This window comes from Mustelus asterias, chromosome 9, assembly GCF_964213995.1.
Source record: "Mustelus asterias chromosome 9, sMusAst1.hap1.1, whole genome shotgun sequence".
Taxonomy (NCBI): domain Eukaryota; kingdom Metazoa; phylum Chordata; class Chondrichthyes; order Carcharhiniformes; family Triakidae; genus Mustelus; species Mustelus asterias.
Genome location: NC_135809.1, coordinates 91034267 through 91053035, shown reverse-complemented (window position 1 = coordinate 91053035; position 18769 = coordinate 91034267). Strand labels below are relative to the sequence as shown.

The following is an 18769-nucleotide window of genomic DNA, read 5'->3' as shown; positions in this document are numbered from 1 at the left end:
TATTTCCAGCATTTTCTATTTTTATTACCGAAGAGGGGGATTTGAAGAGGAAAGTAATTCTTATGGTTCGTAAAGTTAGTGAACAAAGTGACGGGCAAGTGTGCATCATCATCCAGTGAGCACAAAGAATTGTTTAGAGCCCAACCATAATTATGTAGCAAACTTTTGATGTTTGTTCCCCAGTTCCATGTGTGGAAGTCCAGCCAGATACTAATACAAACACAGATCAAAGGTATGAAGTGAAAGGGAATTCCCAGTCCAAGTTAGTGTTCACACCATCAGTGACAAGTCTTTCAGTTCCAGCAGTAAGACTGCTGTACGCTGCAAATACCTTGACTATCCCACAGCCTTCAGGAACATTTTACTAATGCATAATTTTTCCAAGAAAGCAGAAATGTTAGGTTTTTTTGGAAAATTTGCAGAGAATATTAGAGCTACCTTGTGCCGTGTTGACCTCAATTAAACACTACAGGTAATTGTATTAACTCCACATGTTCAGCACCTTAAGGCTGATCATGGTTTCAGGGACTAATAATGGGCAGCAGGTCTCTTGGGACCAGGTAGAGCACAACGAATGGAGCATTTCCAAAGAATTGGCTAGAATTCTTCTCATTCTTTCCCTGGACCTCAAAACTGAGGCACTCTTTGTCCTGCAATATACATGACTTTTATAAGAAATTTGGCATTATCTAACCATTGTTTTGATTTACAAGCATCATCTCTCCTCAGTTGGTAATATCCTGCACAAAGAGCTTCAGCCTCTTGGGTTTCTTAGAGGTAGGATTCCCACATCAGAGAAATAGGCTATAGCTTGATTAACAAAGTTCTCCTTGACTTGAGGTGTACATTTGAAACGGGAATCAGTGCTGAAAAAATATATTTACATGAAAGATAGTTGATCAAACTTTATTTTTTTAATTTGATGATTTTACTGTTACATAGCTGTCCACTATATAATAAATACTTAAGACATTAAACAGCAGTGAGGGAGGGGTGCAGGTGAGGAAGATGAAATTATCTGATGTACAACTGTAATTACACAAAATACAGACGTGCTCCCTCCAAGTAATACTTTCGGATGTTTAGCAATTTGTGGTCAAAAGAAGTCACTAAATAGCTAGTGATCACAAGACAGCAGAAACACTGCCTATTTTCTAAAAGGGGCTATATGCAGCAAGATCACCAATGATCGTTGGGGGTTACTGCTGCATGGAAAGCTAAAGAGGAGAGGTTCAGAATTTCAGGTCTTTCTGGATGTCCCACAAGGTTGTGGCACTCTTCTGAAGCTGCTTTTCTTCTTCTGGCTTCAGCACCATCTTCACAACATTGGAGATTCCATGGTTATCCAGGACACAAGGGAGGCTCAGGAAAACGTCATTTTTAATACCATGGAAATCCTAGAGGATGGAAAGAATGGTTAATGCAATTTCAACTTAATGGTCCCCGCACTAAACCAGATAACATCTCCTGCCCTCCAATTCTGTGAAGTTATAAATGGTTCTGTTAATGCTTAGAAATGATTAACTCTTTTCCAGTCCCAGGTCTATAGTACAAAACTGCTGCTCTTACCTTGACCATTGTGGAAATAGGGTGCACCTTACACAGGTTTTTCATAATTGTCTCTCCCAGGTCTGCCACAGACATCCCGATCGCCCAGGAGGTGTATCCTTTCAGCTTTATCACCTCATAAGCACTAGTGGAGGGAAAGCAATAAGGATAGCACTGAATCCACAATCAACAGTAATGGCTTTCTTAATATCAATATACAGCCAGTGATACAGTTTGATAATACACCATTTGTAATTTGACCTACACAACCAGCAGTGCAAAAAAAAGAAGTGATGCTTGCATTAACTTTTGCCTCCTGATACTCATCAATGCTGGTAGCACACAGATATCTTGTTCAATTAATGCTTCACATGAGTGAATACAGTGTCGGTACGGTTTTCCATTACATAAAAAGCTCAGCATGAGAGAAGAACTGGAATTGTTGGATTCTTTGAATAGCAACATTTTCTTAAGCTGTGCAGAAGAATAATAACCCTTCTGTGGTCAGGTATTTATCAGTGGAAGTATTGAGATAACTGGGTACTTTTTCCAAAAGGATGTATCATTAAAATGAAGCCCAAGAGGAAAATCCCTAAATTCTCAATGCAGTTTCTCAGTCGGGGGTGGCAGTGGTTAGTACTGCAGCCTCACAGCACCAGGGTTCAATTCCTGGCTTGGGTCACTATCTGTGCGGAGTTTATACATTCTCACCATGTCTGCATGGATTTCCTCCCACAGTTCAAACATGCGCAGGTTAGGTGGATTGGCCATGTTAAATTGCCCCTTAGTGTCAGGGAGACTAGCTAGGGTAAAATACATGGTGTTATGGAGATAGGAACTGGGTGGGATTGTGGTCGGTGCAGACTCGATGGGCCAAATGGCGGCCTCCTGCACTGCATGATTCTATGAGATAAGGCTCTGCAAAAGTGCAGTAATACTTTCCATCATATTCCAACTCTCTCATTCACCCTCTCCACCATCTTTTAAAAATTCTTATTGAATAATGTGCCATTGGCAAGGCCAGCATTTATTGTCCATCCCTAACTTCACTTGAGACTGGTGAGCCACCTTCCTGAACTGCTGCAAGTCCAGCTGTTTTTTTTAAATTCATTTATGGGATGTGGGTGTTGCTAGTTGGGCCAGCATTTATTGCCCATCCCTAATTGCCCTGGAACTGAGTGGTTTGCATTTCAGAGGTAATTTAAGAGTCAGCCACATTGCTGTGTGTCTGGAGACATTTGGGCCAGACAAGGCAAGGATGGCAGACTTCCCTCCCTAAAGGACATTAGTGAACCAGATGGGTTTTTAAATCAATAGTTTTATGGTCATCAGATTTTTAAAATATTGAATTCACATTTCACCATCTGCCTTTGTGGGATTTGAATTTAGTTGTCCAGAGCAACTGAATCAATAGTCCAGTGACAATACACCACCACCTCCCCTGATACAAATACTGCTGCTAGGAAGAAAGTTCCAAGTCAGAATGGTATATGGCTTTGAGGGAAACTTGCAATTGGTGTTCCCCCTTTGCTGCCCTGGTCCTTCAAGATGCTAGAGGTCACAGGCTTGGAAAATTGCAGTAAGAAGTCTCAACACCAGGTTAAAGTCCAACAGGTTTATTTGATAGCAAACATTTAGAAAATTGCTGCAGTGCATCTTGCAAATTGTACATGCTGCTGCTGCCACCGTGTCAGTGGTGGAAAGGATGCCAATAAAGCGGTCTGGGGAGATTCAGCGATGGTAACATCACAATGTTTAGTAAGATCTTTTGGTCATAGTCCTCCAAACTTACTTTTAAAGGCAATAAATTCCAAACTCCATTTCCAATTTCTGCTTGGTAAAATCCACAGGGTAGAGAAGGAGGCCACTCAGCCTATCAATCCTACACCAACAACAATCCCACCCAGGCCCCATCCCTGTAACCCCATTTACCCTACTAATCCCCTGATACTAAGGGACAATTTAGCATAGCCACCCCACTTAACCCACACATTTTTGGAGTGCTGGAGAAAACCCTGGGCACTCAGGAAATCCACACAGACACAGAGAGAATGTGCAAACTCCACAGTCATCAAGGCCAGAATTGAATCTGGGTCTCTGGCGTTGAGGCAACAGTGTTAACTACTGTGCCATGGTGTTCTTCAAAAGCAATCTGCAAGGCAGAGTTGACCCTCACAGGAAGCACTTATTAGTTTTGACTATCTTAAAATCCCAAACCAATGAATTCCATACAGGAAGCTAAGAGAATAAAGACATATACACACAGGGACTTAAGAATGTACAAATCACTCACCTGTCCACAACATCTTTATGCACCTTCTTCCAGTTCTCTTTATCTTGGTCAGTTCCTATATCAGGATGGATGTCCTTCAGGCTCACACCAGCAACGTTCATGCCACTCCACACAGGCACTGTGATAAAACCAAGGAAAAGAATTGCAGCAGGGTTAGTAAAAACACCAAGATGGTTCAACATTCATCAACTCAGCACACTACACTCTGCAAGTACAAGTGGAGTTTAGAAAGAATCCAACTACACTATCTTATCAGGTATTCTTTCATAGCTCAAGAAATGGTATGTAAATGCCACATAAGCAGATATCAGTCATGGAAATTATATGAAAAAAAAGTGTTCTCTCTAGGTTATTTGGTTAACTCATTTCAAAAAATATTCCCGAGCAACAGAAAAGGCTGTTTGACCCAGCAGGCCTGCTCCTTCCATCAGCTGTGCATATTCTACACCACCAGGTAGTTTTCTAACTCTTTCCACCAAGAAGGGTAATTATTCACAATTGAACAGGCAAGAGTACAGAATGTGTCATACCCATTTGAAGTAGGATTATAATTTCTCCATCTCGACAGCTATTACTACACACACACACACACAATGTAGATGGATTATTAGGTACATTATCTCAGTCACTGTCATCTAAGGTTTATCATTTGGTTGACCTACAAGAGGTCAGAGGGATTTTTCAGCGCTATATTTTCCCCTTGATTGCATAGCTAGTAGCATCCATGGAGTCCTAATGAAAGATCATCAACCCGAAACGGTACTGAAATTCCCATCCCCCGCCAGACCAATGATCTCGTACAGGATTTTGTACCCTGGCTGTGTGATCCTAGTTTAAATTCCAGATAAAACAGCTAGATTATATTACAGTACCTCAGCCTTTCAATAAATGGTGCAGTTTTAAAAAATATGCTGAACTCAATGGACAATTTCTATGGGAAGGGACAGAGTGACCAAGTAACCAGTGTAACCCAGTACACAGCCCCAGGTCAGTGCAGTTCACAACTCCCAAGTCAAAATGTCTCAACAGTGAAAGCTGCTAAGAATAGCTGTTAGCACTGTTCAAAGAGACTAATATTAGGTAGCAGACGTCTTCTGGAAACAAACTGAGGGAGGCTGTGATAGAGCTATTTGCTTCCTTGCCAACTGGCCACTGCATGACATTTGACCTACTTCAATTTCAACTGTAACCTCAGGCATAAATTGGAGCAGCTCGCGCAGACATACCGCTCGAGTCTCCATGCTCGCCAATCACCCAGGCATGACAGCTGGAGCTGTGGATTCCCAATCTCTCTCCCATTAGATAGCGGAACCGAGCAGAGTCCAGGTTACAGCCGCTGCCAATAACACGGTGCATGGGAAGGCCACTCAGTTTCCACGCCACATAGGTCAGGATGTCCACTAGTGGGAAAGAAAACGTGTACATTAGAACAACACAAAGCAAATTCTTATCCCAATGCTATCCCACAGTACAATCCCAACTCTTACTCAAAGTGAATTGACAGATGGCTTGTAATTTTTGATTAAATGCTCAATTTTGGCAAACAATGTTTAATAGGTGACATCGGGATAAAGTAGAGTTCGCTCATTTGCTTCACCTGATAAAGTTGTCGAATGGAGCTCCATTATGAGCTATGATTACATTGAATGGTGGAGCGGGTCCAAATGGTCGACCCCATTTCTCATTCTTCACATTTCAATTTCAGCACTTACACAGTTAACAGCGCAGAATTACTGAGTAGGATTACTGAGAAGGTTTATTTGCCTTCATGTTCTGTCTAATCTCATGCTCTAACACATGGCTGAACAATAAACTCCAAGGGCACGGGATAGCTTTTGTTGCGGAGGCATCTGTACCCTGGGCAATATGCAGTTTCCATGGTGATGGCTATTTTTGCTGTGAATTGCTTGAACAGTCTCGGATGATAGTTCTGCTCGAGTTCCGACAGCTTGCTCAGCACATTCCACCAGCTATCCATTCAGAGAAAATCATTTTTCCCTTCCTCGCCATTTCCCCACAAGCTCGTTTTCACTCAATTTCCTCACATAGTTCTTTAACAGACCTGGTGTTACTTTCTCACCAGGGACAGCCGCTGCCATATATTCACTGAGCTATTGCAGACTGAAGGATCAGCAATTGAAGCCAAGATGGAAGCAAAAATAAAAATAGATCAGTTCTGGAAGAGCAGGGGATTTGTTAGTAGGAAATATTGCTGAAGAAGGTGCACAGGCAAGAAAGTATCTGTAGACAAGAACATGGATCTTGAATTGAATGCGTTGGGGCCAGATATAAAATAGTGTTTGAAGCTCAGGACAGGACTCAAGGACATATTAGATTAAGCATGACAAAGTATCCAGGGGAAGGAAGATAGTGTAGTTTGTTCAATGAAGCCAAGCAGGAGAACCCTACTTGTCAATATTAACCTGCCAAGATGTGGAGAAGCCAGGATTTTGTTTCAACAGACAGCAAACTGATGGTCGCAGCCTGCAAAATGATGGCAGTGCAGTAGAGATAGGTATGAACAGGCTGGACATGAAAAATGGGCTTGTGAAAAGATGCCACCACCAAGGGGAAGCACACCAACAAGCCTTGGTGGGGTGGGTGACCACAAATTGGAGAAGAAGCCATCCCAAGGATGGAGCTGTGTGGTGATCATGCAAGGAAAAATAATCATTTCAGGAGATGTACCGACAACACAAACAAGAAGAGGTGGAAACTAGGCAAAAGCAATGCCAGGCACACCATGTGCAAAAACAATATGATAATGGAGTTGGGCTGGTCATAGCAAACACTGCTATCAAGGAAGAGGAGCGAGATAGTAACGCCACTGTCACAAATTATTTAAATTAGTACAGTTAGGGCAAGCCAAATTGAATGGTTTTAAAAGTATTATGAAAATAAGGATGGAGCTGTGTGGCAATGGCATGCTAAGGAACTGGAGAAATTAGATAGTGAGAATAACTAGGCCACGGATGGGGTCCAGTATATCATTTAGTCTTTAATCTTAAACTAAATCTAAAGTCAGTATTTACATAAAAAGAAAATCATAATTTGCCCTTAGGATCTGGAAGCATTACTTCAGAACTGAATTTGTGCCAAAATCAAAGCAGAATTTAAACCATGATTCCACCCCAATAGGCTGGAGGAAAGGGCAACATTTGTTCAACTGCATGCCTCCTTGACTGAACACACCTCTTATTTTAAAATAGGTGTTTAATCACAAGAGCACATCCTGTTAGTCCCACCTTCAATTGTCCCCAAGTTCCTGATCCCTCCTGTACGAAAGGTAGGAAATGCTCACCTGGATTGGACACAACAAGTATGATGCAGTTGGGGCTGTGCTTGACGATGTCAGGGATGATGTGTTTGAAGATGTTCACGTTACGCTGAACAAGATTCAAGCGGCTCTCTCCCTCCTGCTGCCGAGCACCAGCTGTGATCACAACCAACTTGGATCCAGCACTCACGCTGTAATCTGTTAAATGAACAATAGCACATTTCCATTAATATGAGATGGGGTTACTCCCATCTCTCACAGATACCATCACATATCTCACAGCTATCCTACATACTCAACGACTGGTACAAAACGATTCCACTGCTTCTACCTCCCTATTATGAATCAACATTCTAGCTCTATGGCCTAGGCCCATAAACTAAAGAGCCTGCCTCATCACAGCAGTAGGTTGACAAACACTAAATCTCTTGCATAGAAACTACAGAACCGTCAACTGTAGTATGCCAGTGTTTATTCTTCACATTAGTGACCTGCATCACTCTCTAACCCTCCCCTCAGTCTGCCCTCTCATGCAACTTTACAAAGAAGGCAATAAACATCTACCCATGCATATTGTGCAGAGGAGATTTACCAAGATGTTGCCTGGGCTGGAGAGTTTTAATTCATAGAAATCATAGAAACCCTACAGTACAGAAAGAGGCCATTCGGCGCATCGAGTCTGCACCGACCACAATCCCACCTAGGCCCTACCACCATATCCCTACAGATTTACCCACTAATACTTCTAACCTACGCATCTCAGGACACTAAGGGCAATTTTTAGCTTCGCCAATCAACCTAACTCGCACATCTTTGGACTGTGGGAGGAAACCGGAGCACCCGGAGGAAACCCACGCAGACACGAGGAGAATGTGCAAACTCCACACAGACAGTGACCCAAGCCAGGAATCAAACCCAGGTCCCTGGAGCTGTGAAGCAGCAGTGCTAACCACTGTGCTACCATGCCGCCCACAAAGAAGAGAGATTGGATAGACTGGGGTTGTTTTCCTTGGAGCAGAGACGACTGTCGGGAGGGGCAGGGGGCGGGGTGGGTTGCAAGGGCCATGATTGAGATGTATAAAATTTTGAAGGGCATAGATAAAGCAGACAGGAATAAACTTTTCCCCTTGGTGGAGGGATCAATGACCAGGAGGCATAGATTTAAGGCAAGGGGCTAAACGTTCAGAAAGGATGTGGGCGAAAACATTTTGACCCAAAGGGAGCCTGGAACTCACCAACTGAAAAGGGTGGTGGAGGCAGAGACACTCAACATTTAAGAATTTAGGTGTGCACTTGCAATGCCAAGGCATAAATGGGCTAAGTGCTGGAAAATGGGATTAAAATAATTGGGTGGCTTGTCTTTAACTTTGGATCTCATGGGATAAAGGGGGAGGTGGCTAGATGGGTGGAGAACTGGCTTGGTCACAGAAGACAGAGGGTGGTAGTGGAAGGGTCTTTTTCCGGCTGGAGGCCTGTGACTAGTGGTGTTCCGCAGGGCTCTGTATTGGGACCTCTGCTGTTTGTGATTTATATAAACGATCTGGAAGAAGGTGTAACTGGGGTGATCAGTAAGTTTGCGGATGACACAAAATTGGCAGGACTTGCAGATAGTGAGGAGCATTGTCAGAAGCTACAGAAGGATATAGATAGGCTGGAAATTTGGGCAAAGAAATGGCAGATGGAGTTCAATCCTGATAAATGCGAAGTGATGCATTTTGGTAGAAATAATGTAGGAAGGAGCTATACGATAAATGGCAGAACCATAAAGGGTGTAGATACGCAGAGGGACCTGGGTGTGCAAGTCCACAGATCCTTGAAGGTGACCTCACAGGTGGAGAAGGTGGTGAATAAGACATATGGCATGCTTGCCTTTATAGGACGGGGCATAGAGTATAAAAGTTGGGGTCTGATGTTGCAGATGTATAGAACGTTGGTTCGGCCGCATTTGGAATACTGCGTCCAGTTCTGGTCGCCACACTACCAGAAGGACGTGGAGGCTTTGGAGAGAGTACAGAGGAGGTTTACCAGGATGTTGCCTGGTATGGAGGGGCTTAGTTATGAGAGATTGGGTAATCTGGGGTTGTTCTCCCTGGAAAGACAGAGGATGAGGGGAGACTTAAGAGGTGTATAAAATTATGAAAGGCATAGATAGGGTGAACGGTGGGAAGCTTTTCCCCAGGTCGGTGGTGACGTTCACATGGGGTCATAGGTTCAAGGTGAAGGGGGGGGTTTAAACACAGATATCAGAAGGACATATTTTACACAGAGGGTGGTGGGGGCCTGGAATGCGCTGCCAGGCAAGGTGGTGGAGGCGGACACACTGGGAACGTTTAAGACTTATCTAGATAGCCATATGAACGGAGTGGGAATGGAGGGATACAAAAGAATGGTCTAGTTTGGACCAGGGAGCGGCACGGGCTTGGAGGGCCGAAGGGCCTGTTCCTGTGCTGTATTGTTCTTTTTTCTTTGGTTCTTAACTAATGCAGATGCAATGGGCCAAAGGGCCTTTTTCTGTGCTATAGACCTCTATGACTATGACTCTCTATATTAAGAGCCATGCACCAATCTCAAAGCCTGGTCACAAGATGAATACATGCTGTTTCCAGCTTGAACCCAAGCTAACATGGCACTTTCATTCTCCACACCAAACTTGTACTCACCCTTGCCGGACACAATCTTGGGAGTGCGGAGGAAGAGGCTACCATGTTGCAAATCCATCATCTCTCCCTTCAATTTATCCTCCATTACATCCACCAGAGCCAACTCATCTGCCAGGTCCTGAAACAAGGAACAGTGTCATTTATAACTATATTCAAGGCACCAAAGGACATAGCATGATAAAATCATGGGGTTCAATTGCCATTCTGTCTCAAGTGGACCCGAGCCAACTAGATCACATGGACAAGATTGGGGGGGGGGGGGAAATACCACCAGCAAAATTCACAGTGCTGTGGCTTAGTTGGTAGACCCTCGTCTCAGAGTCGAAAGGTTGTGATTCAAATTCCAGTACAGAGTACTGCACTGTTGGAGATGCGGTGTTACAGATGGAACATTAAAACAAGGTCCTGCTTGTTCTCATGTGGACCATAAAAGATCCATGACACTACTTCAAAGAAATGCTGGGGAGTTAGCTCTGGTGTTGTGGCCAATATTTACCCCTCAATCAACATCTGGCCGTTATCACAACAATGTTTGCTAGGGCCTGCTAAGTGCAAATTGACTGCTGAACTTCCAATATTACACTGTGTTCATGTTTCAAGAGTACTTGTTGCCAGTAAGGCACTTTGGAACATTCCAAGATGTGAAAGGTGTCATAAAACTGTAATGCCTTTCGCCAAAGAAGCACTGCAAGCCGCCTGAGCATTGCTAGAAACTGGGTGGGAAATTTCTGTCCTGGTTAACTTTTGGCAAAAACACAAATTGTTGCACATATGGGCAAAACACTCCAGCTGAACCACGCAAGATTAGGGTGATATTCCATCTGCAAGAGTCAATGTCTTAAGGAGAGGATAGAATATGGCGAGGTGGCATGTAAGGAAAATCAAAGTTGTCAACATTATTCAACCATATGTGCCCCATGGTGTTCGCCCCATGGTGTTCACCCAACGGCACACGAGTTTGTCCATCCTAGGAGGGTCGCAGAACAACAGAGACCTATTACCCCTCTAAATCCAATCTTAAATTAATCAGAATCTCAACTTGCAGCCCAGTAGAATCTACCACAATAGCACCTGAATTCCATCTTACCTTCATTAGGACACTGACGGCACATGCCATTCCTACTGCACCCACACCAACAATAGTTATCTTGTTGTGTGAGCTTTTGTCTTGTGATGTCTGCAGATGCCCAATCAGTTTGTCCTTGAGGCTCGCCATTTTTGCTGCTGAAGAAAACAATAATTCATATTAAATCATCAGTCTTAATACATATTCCCAGGAGCTCACCATCACAAATGATCGAGGAGGACTGATTAATATTAGAGTCAAGCCATCACTGTAAAGTGTCAAGTGCACAAGTGCTTTTGCTCTAATGAAAATAAAGAATGTTTTGTAACGTGTTGTGATCTTCAACAATTTAAAAATTACAGCCTCTTGTCTTACCATCCAGACAAGTTTGATGCAACATCAGCCCAAATGACTCATTATTCCATTTTATCTAAAACCTACTTTAAGTTTCACTCTTCTTTTAAATTAATATCAAGCTTAAATTGTACATCTAATTATTTATATTAAGAGCTTTCATCAAGGCTTTGACATTATGCCACAAAATGATTAATCTGTGAACTAAAGCTTGCAATGAGTTGTTGTGTTCTCTGCCAACATGCTGCAGGGTTCATGCAAGTTCTACAGGAGTCCATTTCAGGATCACTGCTTACAATATTTTCCAAGCCTTTCTTTCTTCACAGTTAAATCACCAGCCTCTCTATCCCTCAAAACTCTGATGTCATTAAAACAGATGTTTGTTTGGTTATCTTTATCTGCATTGCATTCAGTGCTCGGATATCTTCACAGCCTGTGACCAGAATCGCTTGCTGTATTGTCGCTGGCAGTTCCCACCTGAGATTTCTTTTCTCTCCTGCTGGCAATTAAAACATGCTACCGTGCAAAGGGACCTGGGGGTCCTTGTGCATGAGACGCAAAAGCCCAGTCTGCAGGTACAACAGGTGATCAAGAAGGCAAATGGGATGTTGGCCTATATTGCGAGGGGGATAGAATATAAAAGCAGGGATGTCTTGATGCACCTGTACAGGGCATTGGTGAGGCCGCAGCTGGAATACTGTGTGCAGTATTGGTCCCCTTATATGAGGAAGGATATATTGGCATTGGAGGGAGTGCAGAGAAGGTTCACCAGGTTGATACCGGAGATGAGGGGTTTGGATTATGAGGAGAGGCTGAGGAGATTGGGTTTGTACTCGTTGGAGTTTAGAAGGATGAGGGGGGATCTTATGGAGACTTATAAGATAATGCGGGGGCTGGATAGGGTGGAGGCGGAGAGATTCTTTCCACTTAGTAAGGAAGTTAAAACTAGAGGACACAGCCTCAAAATAAAGGGGGGTCGGTTTAAGACAGAGTTGAGGAGGAACTTCTTCTCCCAGAGGGTGGTGAATCTCTGGAATTCTCTGCCCACTGAGGTGGTGGAGGCTACCTCGCTGAATATGTTTAAAGCGCGGATGGATGGATTCCTGATCGGTAAGGGAATTAAGGGTTATGGGGATCAGGCGGGTAAGTGGTACTGATCCACGTCAGATCAGCCATGATCTTATTGAATGGCGGGGCAGGCTCGAGGGGCTAGATGGCCTACTCCTGCTCCTATTTCTTATGTTCTTAATGCATCGCCAAATCTAACTGGCCTTCCTTGCTACTGCCATATTCTTGGGAATATTGCTGGTTTTGATGAGCTTTCCACAAGTACCTTCTAATTCCTCTACAATGCTGCTCTGCAGTTTAGGGAAACTTGATTTATATTGGCACTGCTTTATTTCCCTGGTTTCACTAAATTATAGTTTTCCATATTGAATACCACTTTTTAACCTTAAAAATCTATTTGCTTTTAGTTTTTCAATTGCACATTCTGTCAAACCCTCAGACATCCCTGTCACATGCAAAGTGTTTTCTGTTCCTTGCAGCCACCTGACATGTGGCTACACATCCAGGAATGTTTTTGGTGAATGAGGTACATAATTTGCAGGTTTCTGTGGTTTCAAGGGGAGGTTTGTACCTATTATGATGCAAATTACTCAGGAGTATTAGCAAGTATCCATCTTTTTGCTGTAGGGTGTCCATTTATTTAATTCTCTTTGAAATTCGGAGCCGAATTAGCTTTCCCCACTTTACAGGCTGGAGTAACTTTATCTTTCCTCATCTCTGCTCTGTGCTTTTGCCAATCATCTTACCTTTGTGCCCTGTGGCTACTGACGACCCTCCAACAGAAACAGTTTCTCCTCATTCACTCAATCAAAACCCTCTATCTTGAGACCTCTTAAATCCCCTCTTAAAATTCTCTGCGTTGTGAACAATCCCAGCTTTTTGCATCTCTCCACATAACCTAGAAAGTATTAAGTTCCTTCAGGGAATATGGTAAATTGCCACATTTCAGGACAGAGGTTACACGCTGACGGTCAAAATGGAAAGGTGCAGCTTAGACATAGTTGGGGGGTTTATATGAGTATGGAATGGACTGTCTGGGGACCACTTCAGTCTCCTCAATGACCCACCCCTCCTCCACTGTGACATTACCATCTCATTGTTCTACCCTATCAAACCCAATGTAGTCAGCATGCCACTCAACTACAGCTTGGTTTCCCAGACAATAATTTGTTGAATTAAAACAGTTCTGTTTCTCCTCCACATTATGCTTTTACATGCAATTTCCACAAACATGGGAGTCAGGTTCCACATACAAGCCGATAGCCAGCTGTACCTTTACCACCTTGCAGCATTTTGTCAAGTTTCTAATATTGTACCATATCATTTCATGATGAACCAAAATTTTCTCATTCAATAATTAGCAGATCAATTTTACTTTATTTTAAAAACTTTATTTCCAACTATGCTAGAGACTTGACATTTTAACTACGTGCCCGTTTTACTAACACTCTGCCACCCCCAATTGTACGGACATCCTTCTCAGTCCAAATGGCATTTTGCTCCAAATTCGGCTTCAAACCTCAGAATTAGTCTATTGCCAAGACTGCCCAATTCCACTACCCAGCTCTATCCTTAATCCTTTAATCACGCCACTGATTTCTCCAATGCTCCACTGAAATTCTAACATCTGAATTATGCAAACTGTACCCAAGTTAACACTTTAGCATCATTTAGTCATCACCCATTCTGATTCTTGACCCCTCCTCAACATATTGTTTGCAAAATAGTTAACCCAGTCTTGATATTAAGTTTTTATCTTGGGAACCCTAGAATCCTCCTACCAACCTTTGTCCAAGTACACATCTCTTCCTTCTCCTCTTTCCCAACCTGTTCATAAACGGTCAGTGCTTTTGGAACTATCCTCCTAAAGACTTCACTACGCAGTTCCACAAGGCTCCTCAAAGCTTAAATTTTTCACGTGCACCTTTTGTCACTGACTGACACTTCTCCCAGCGCTGCTTTATAAAGCACATTGGGACCTTTCATTACATTAAAAGGCAGCCCCCATCAGCAAATTATGGTTTCCATAATTTCTCAACAACCAAGAGATTTCTATAAGATCATGTAATAGCAACCAGTGCCACTGTATTCATTGTCCATCTGCATTAACTGCTGCAAGTAATCTCATATTACAAAAACTGCTAACATTACTACAGTAACATTCACAAGAGTCCTCTCTATTGTCTCCAACCTAAAATAATGGTTAATGGGCAGTGGACGGCAGCGATTCAAGGTGGCAGCTCACCACCACTTCTTAAGGGCAACTAGGGATGGGCAACAAATGCTGGTCAGCCAGCATGTCCCACAAATGAATTTTTAAAAAGTGACTTTCAAAGGGGAATTGAATAAATGGAAATCCACAAACTAAATAGAATAGCCATTGAGGATTGGGTGAGGGAAACATGTAGAAGTATTTAGCTGTTTCGCATACTAACTAAACAGAGATCTATTTCTAGAAGGAGATGGTTATGCAATCTACAAGAGTTTGGTAACCTTTCACAGTTGCCAATTGGCAGAAACCCAATGAGAAATTTCGGAGGAAGAAAGTTTCCAAAGACAGATGGACATGCAAAGCAAAAAAGCACAAAGTCATCATTGCACAAAGATCATTTACAGATTACATTCAAATGCATTCCTTAAAGCAATTTAATTAACAGATAAAACAGTTGAGGGATCATCCATAAAATAAAAAGCAAACAAAATTTGTTATGGAATGTTACCCATGTTAGTAGTTTAATAATTTGCAACTACCAAGTTGCAGCTGATACATGCATGTTGAAATTGCCAAAGATTTAACTTAATATTAGCACATGGTGTGCCATGCTTACTCTGCTCCCCTGATTAACTGGTTGCGTGCAAGACGATAAGTTCAGCACAGTAACAGAGCTATTGTGAAATTAATAGTCAGTTTAAAAAAAAAATCTAATTCTGTTACATGCACACTGGAAATTAAGCAATTTTAACTTACAAAAAAAGTGAATTGCACATCAACAGAATCCAGAACCCTACTTTTGTTAGAAATTGAAAACAGTACAAAAGGCAGTCTTGTATCCTACTCAGAAACCCGACAGTGCAGAAAGAGGCCATCTGGCCTATCGAGTCTGCACCGACCACAATCCCACCCAGGCCCTACCCCCATATCCCTACACATTTACCCACTAATCCCTCTAACCTACGCATCTCAGGACACTAAGGGGCAATTTAGCATGGCCAATCAACCTAACCCGCACATCTTTGGACTGTGGGAGGAAACTGGAGCACCCGGAGGAATCCCACACAGACACGAGGAGAATGTGCAAACTCCACACAGACAGTGACCCAAGCTGGGAATCGAACCCAGGTCCCTGGAGCTGTGAAGCAGCAGTGCTAACCACTGTGCTACCGTGCCGCCATTGTACTGCTTTCAACATCTTCACTTAAGTTAACATGTGAAACAAGAGGAGTCATATTCAATGAAACATTAACGGTTTCTCTCCAGAGATGCTGCCAGACCTGGAGTATTTTATTTCAGATATTCAGCATCTATAGTATTTTGCTTTTATTTAAATGCGAGACAAGCTTTGACAAAAATTAAAACGTAACAGGTTGTTGTAGAAGAGGAAACAAAGTTTGATCATGTTTTAAATGTTAATGTTTCCTTTGTTTCTGTCAGAGTGCTTTCATTCAGTGACACAAAAGAACTAGACAGAAAGATAAGTCTAATTGTTTTTAAAATCATAGAAACCCTACAGTGCAGGAACAGGCCATTCAGCCCATCGAGTCTGCACCGACCACAATCCCATCCAGGCCCTACCCCCATATCCCTACACATTTACCCGCTAATCTACACATCTCAGGACACTAAGGGGCAATTTTTTAGCATGGCCAATCAACCTAACCTGCACATCTTTGGACTGTGGGAGGAAACCGGAGCACCCGGAGGAAACCCACGCAGACACGAGGAGAATGTGCAAACTCCACACAGTGACCCAAGCCAGGAATCGAACCCAGGTCCCTGGAGCTGAAGCAGCAGTGCTAACCACTGTGCTACCGTGCCGTTTAAGGACGAACGTCAAGTTTTCTTTATATATATATATCTTTTAAATAATGATTAAAATGAAATTGTATAAATATTTGAAGAAAGTGCAAAGGATACAGGACAAAAGCAAGGAAATTAGCTGGCAACAGATGACTTTAAAAATCCAGCTGATGCCCTGCCTATGGTGCAATTTCTGTGGAGTTTCCAGTTGGGTGGTGGCCTGGCAGGGCAGCTCTAACCAACAATTCTTTATTGAGCTGACTTTCGTCCATTCACAAAAAAAATCACAACAATGTTTGTCCTACCCAATTAGCACAAATATATACGAGGTAAATGTATGTGAAAAGATTCCAACTTTTACATTCGAAACTGGACCAAGAGGCAAAGGGGAAGCATGTCTGGTGTCCTAAAATTTACCATAATTGTACACTTTCAATAGTCAATAATGCACAGGGAATTTAAGAAATGGATGAAGGAAAGATGTCAGCACATCCATTCACAAACAGGGTATTCACAAAACGGTCATAACATTTAATTAACCAATGTAATGCCAACATTTTGCTTCAAGTATCTAACTCAAAAGCCTATACCCTGTATTGATCTATCCACCTGTTGAAAACACTGCTCCATCCTGATTTTGAATTTATTAATTTTAATCCACCCTTCTCCGTATTGTACTATTCCAAATTTACTATCCCTGTGTTAATTGCCACCTTGATTGTCTAGAGTTTCTCAAATGAAGAATTAGTTCCATGACGCTTTATCTTGAATTCATCATCAAAACAATTGTAACCTTGCACACACAAATTTGCTGAAGAATTTTGAGAAGTCCATAGGATAAACCTCATCATGATCTTCCGGCCTGTAACATCATGCAAGGTACCTTCGAGTTTACTCCCAGTAATCAATTCTATCATTTAAGCTGCGGATACCCAGACATCATATTAATTCATATGTAACCTCGTGAAAAATCTACAGTGCTCATTGATAAAATGGGTCAAAAATTGCACCCAAATTCCTTTCCTAGTGTCATTTCGTACGCTAGAATATCTAAATGATTACACACTAATTTTTTTTTGGAAAGGGGGACTATGAACATCGGAATTTCCCCAGGGCAGTTGCCTCAACTTGGTTCTAACTTACAACGTGCACGTGTTGCACTATCACACTCAGGGCAGAGCAAAGCATTCAGGAAGAAATGATTCATTCAGGGACTGGAACCGGAGTCGATACGCGAGCCAGCGCCATCCCACGCTCCGGCCCCACTCACAGTCAGCAACAAGGTCGCGCACGATGGTAGATAGGCTTAATTCATTTCTAAATCCTCACATCCAACCCGGCTCCCAGAACCTGCCCTTAAATTGTGGACAAGAGCAACACTTTCTGCGTATGTGAAAAAGGAAGCTCTTGCGCCATCACAACAGCTTTACATAATTCAACCAAACGTACTATTTCAATAAACCTGCACTGTTATTACAAGAACAATAAATGCATAAAATTGGAGTGCTAGTAAAAGAATGGTACAAAATTTTAACAATTCATCTATTAAAAAAAGCCTATACCCAATCCCCATTTATATTCAATCTTATCTAAGACAGCGTGATGCAGTATTTTACATATAACGAGGTTATATATATATATAAGCATTATTTTATACAAATCGATTTATATTAAGCAACGCAACACGTAAGATCTCGCCAAAGTAAGTGGTACATTAAATGTAACAGTTGAGTGGCTGGGCCATGTCTACAGATTGCTACATTGATTGATAGCACATACCAGTTTGTTACCTTCCTCCTCTGCAGTAACACACTCCCTTCGCACAACGCCTGTATTTATAGCCTGCGTCATAATGCGTCACGCACTTATTAGCATTTTACGCGGAGAAGGCGGGGCCGCCGCTCAGCGCAGGGGATCGTGTCTGCCCACACGTAGTGTGGAGACTGATTTCCTATTGTGAGGAAGTGGTTGCCCAGGGCGGGGGGAGGGGGTGGAATGACTTGTGCAGAAACGAATGTACGTTTAAGCTCTTAAGTTTATTTATTGGTGTCACAAGTAGGCTTAACACTGCAATGAAGTTACTGTGAAATTCCCCGAGTCGCCACACTGCAGCGCCTGTTTGGGTATACTAAGGGAGAATTTAGCCTGGCCAATGCACCTAACCAGCACGTCTTTTGGGAACTAGAATGTACCAGCTGAACATTTGTTACTGCATATTCATAACTGGCTTCCATGGAAATGTGTTACCTCTAAAGATTACTGATGTGGGGATGCTGGTGTAGGACTGGGGTGGACGAGATGAGGGGTCACACAATACCAGGTTATATTGTTCAACAGGTTTATTTGAAATCACAAGCTTTTCAAGCGCTGCTGCTTCGTTGGGTGAATAGCACTTTACCTGACAAGGGAGTAGTGCTCTGAAAGCTTGTGATTTCAGATAAACCTGAAAGATTGCAGACTGTGAGGACCACAGTGAGATTGCAAG

The 18769-nt window shown here is 42.6% G+C and overlaps 1 protein-coding gene across 1 annotated transcript; it reads right to left on the bottom strand.

The window, feature by feature from the left end:
• Positions 1-890: 890 nt before the first annotated feature.
• ldhbb (lactate dehydrogenase Bb) lies at positions 891-18140 on the bottom strand. Its single transcript, XM_078220519.1, has 8 exons — positions 18064-18140; positions 10866-11002; positions 9779-9896; positions 7143-7316; positions 5068-5241; positions 3842-3959; positions 1570-1693; positions 891-1397 (listed from the first exon to the last, which is right to left on the bottom strand). The coding sequence occupies exons 2-8, from the start codon at positions 10992-10994 to the stop codon at positions 1233-1235; spliced, it is 1002 nt and encodes a 333-aa protein (XP_078076645.1). The 5' UTR covers positions 10995-11002; positions 18064-18140; the 3' UTR covers positions 891-1232.
• Positions 18141-18769: the final 629 nt, after the last annotated feature.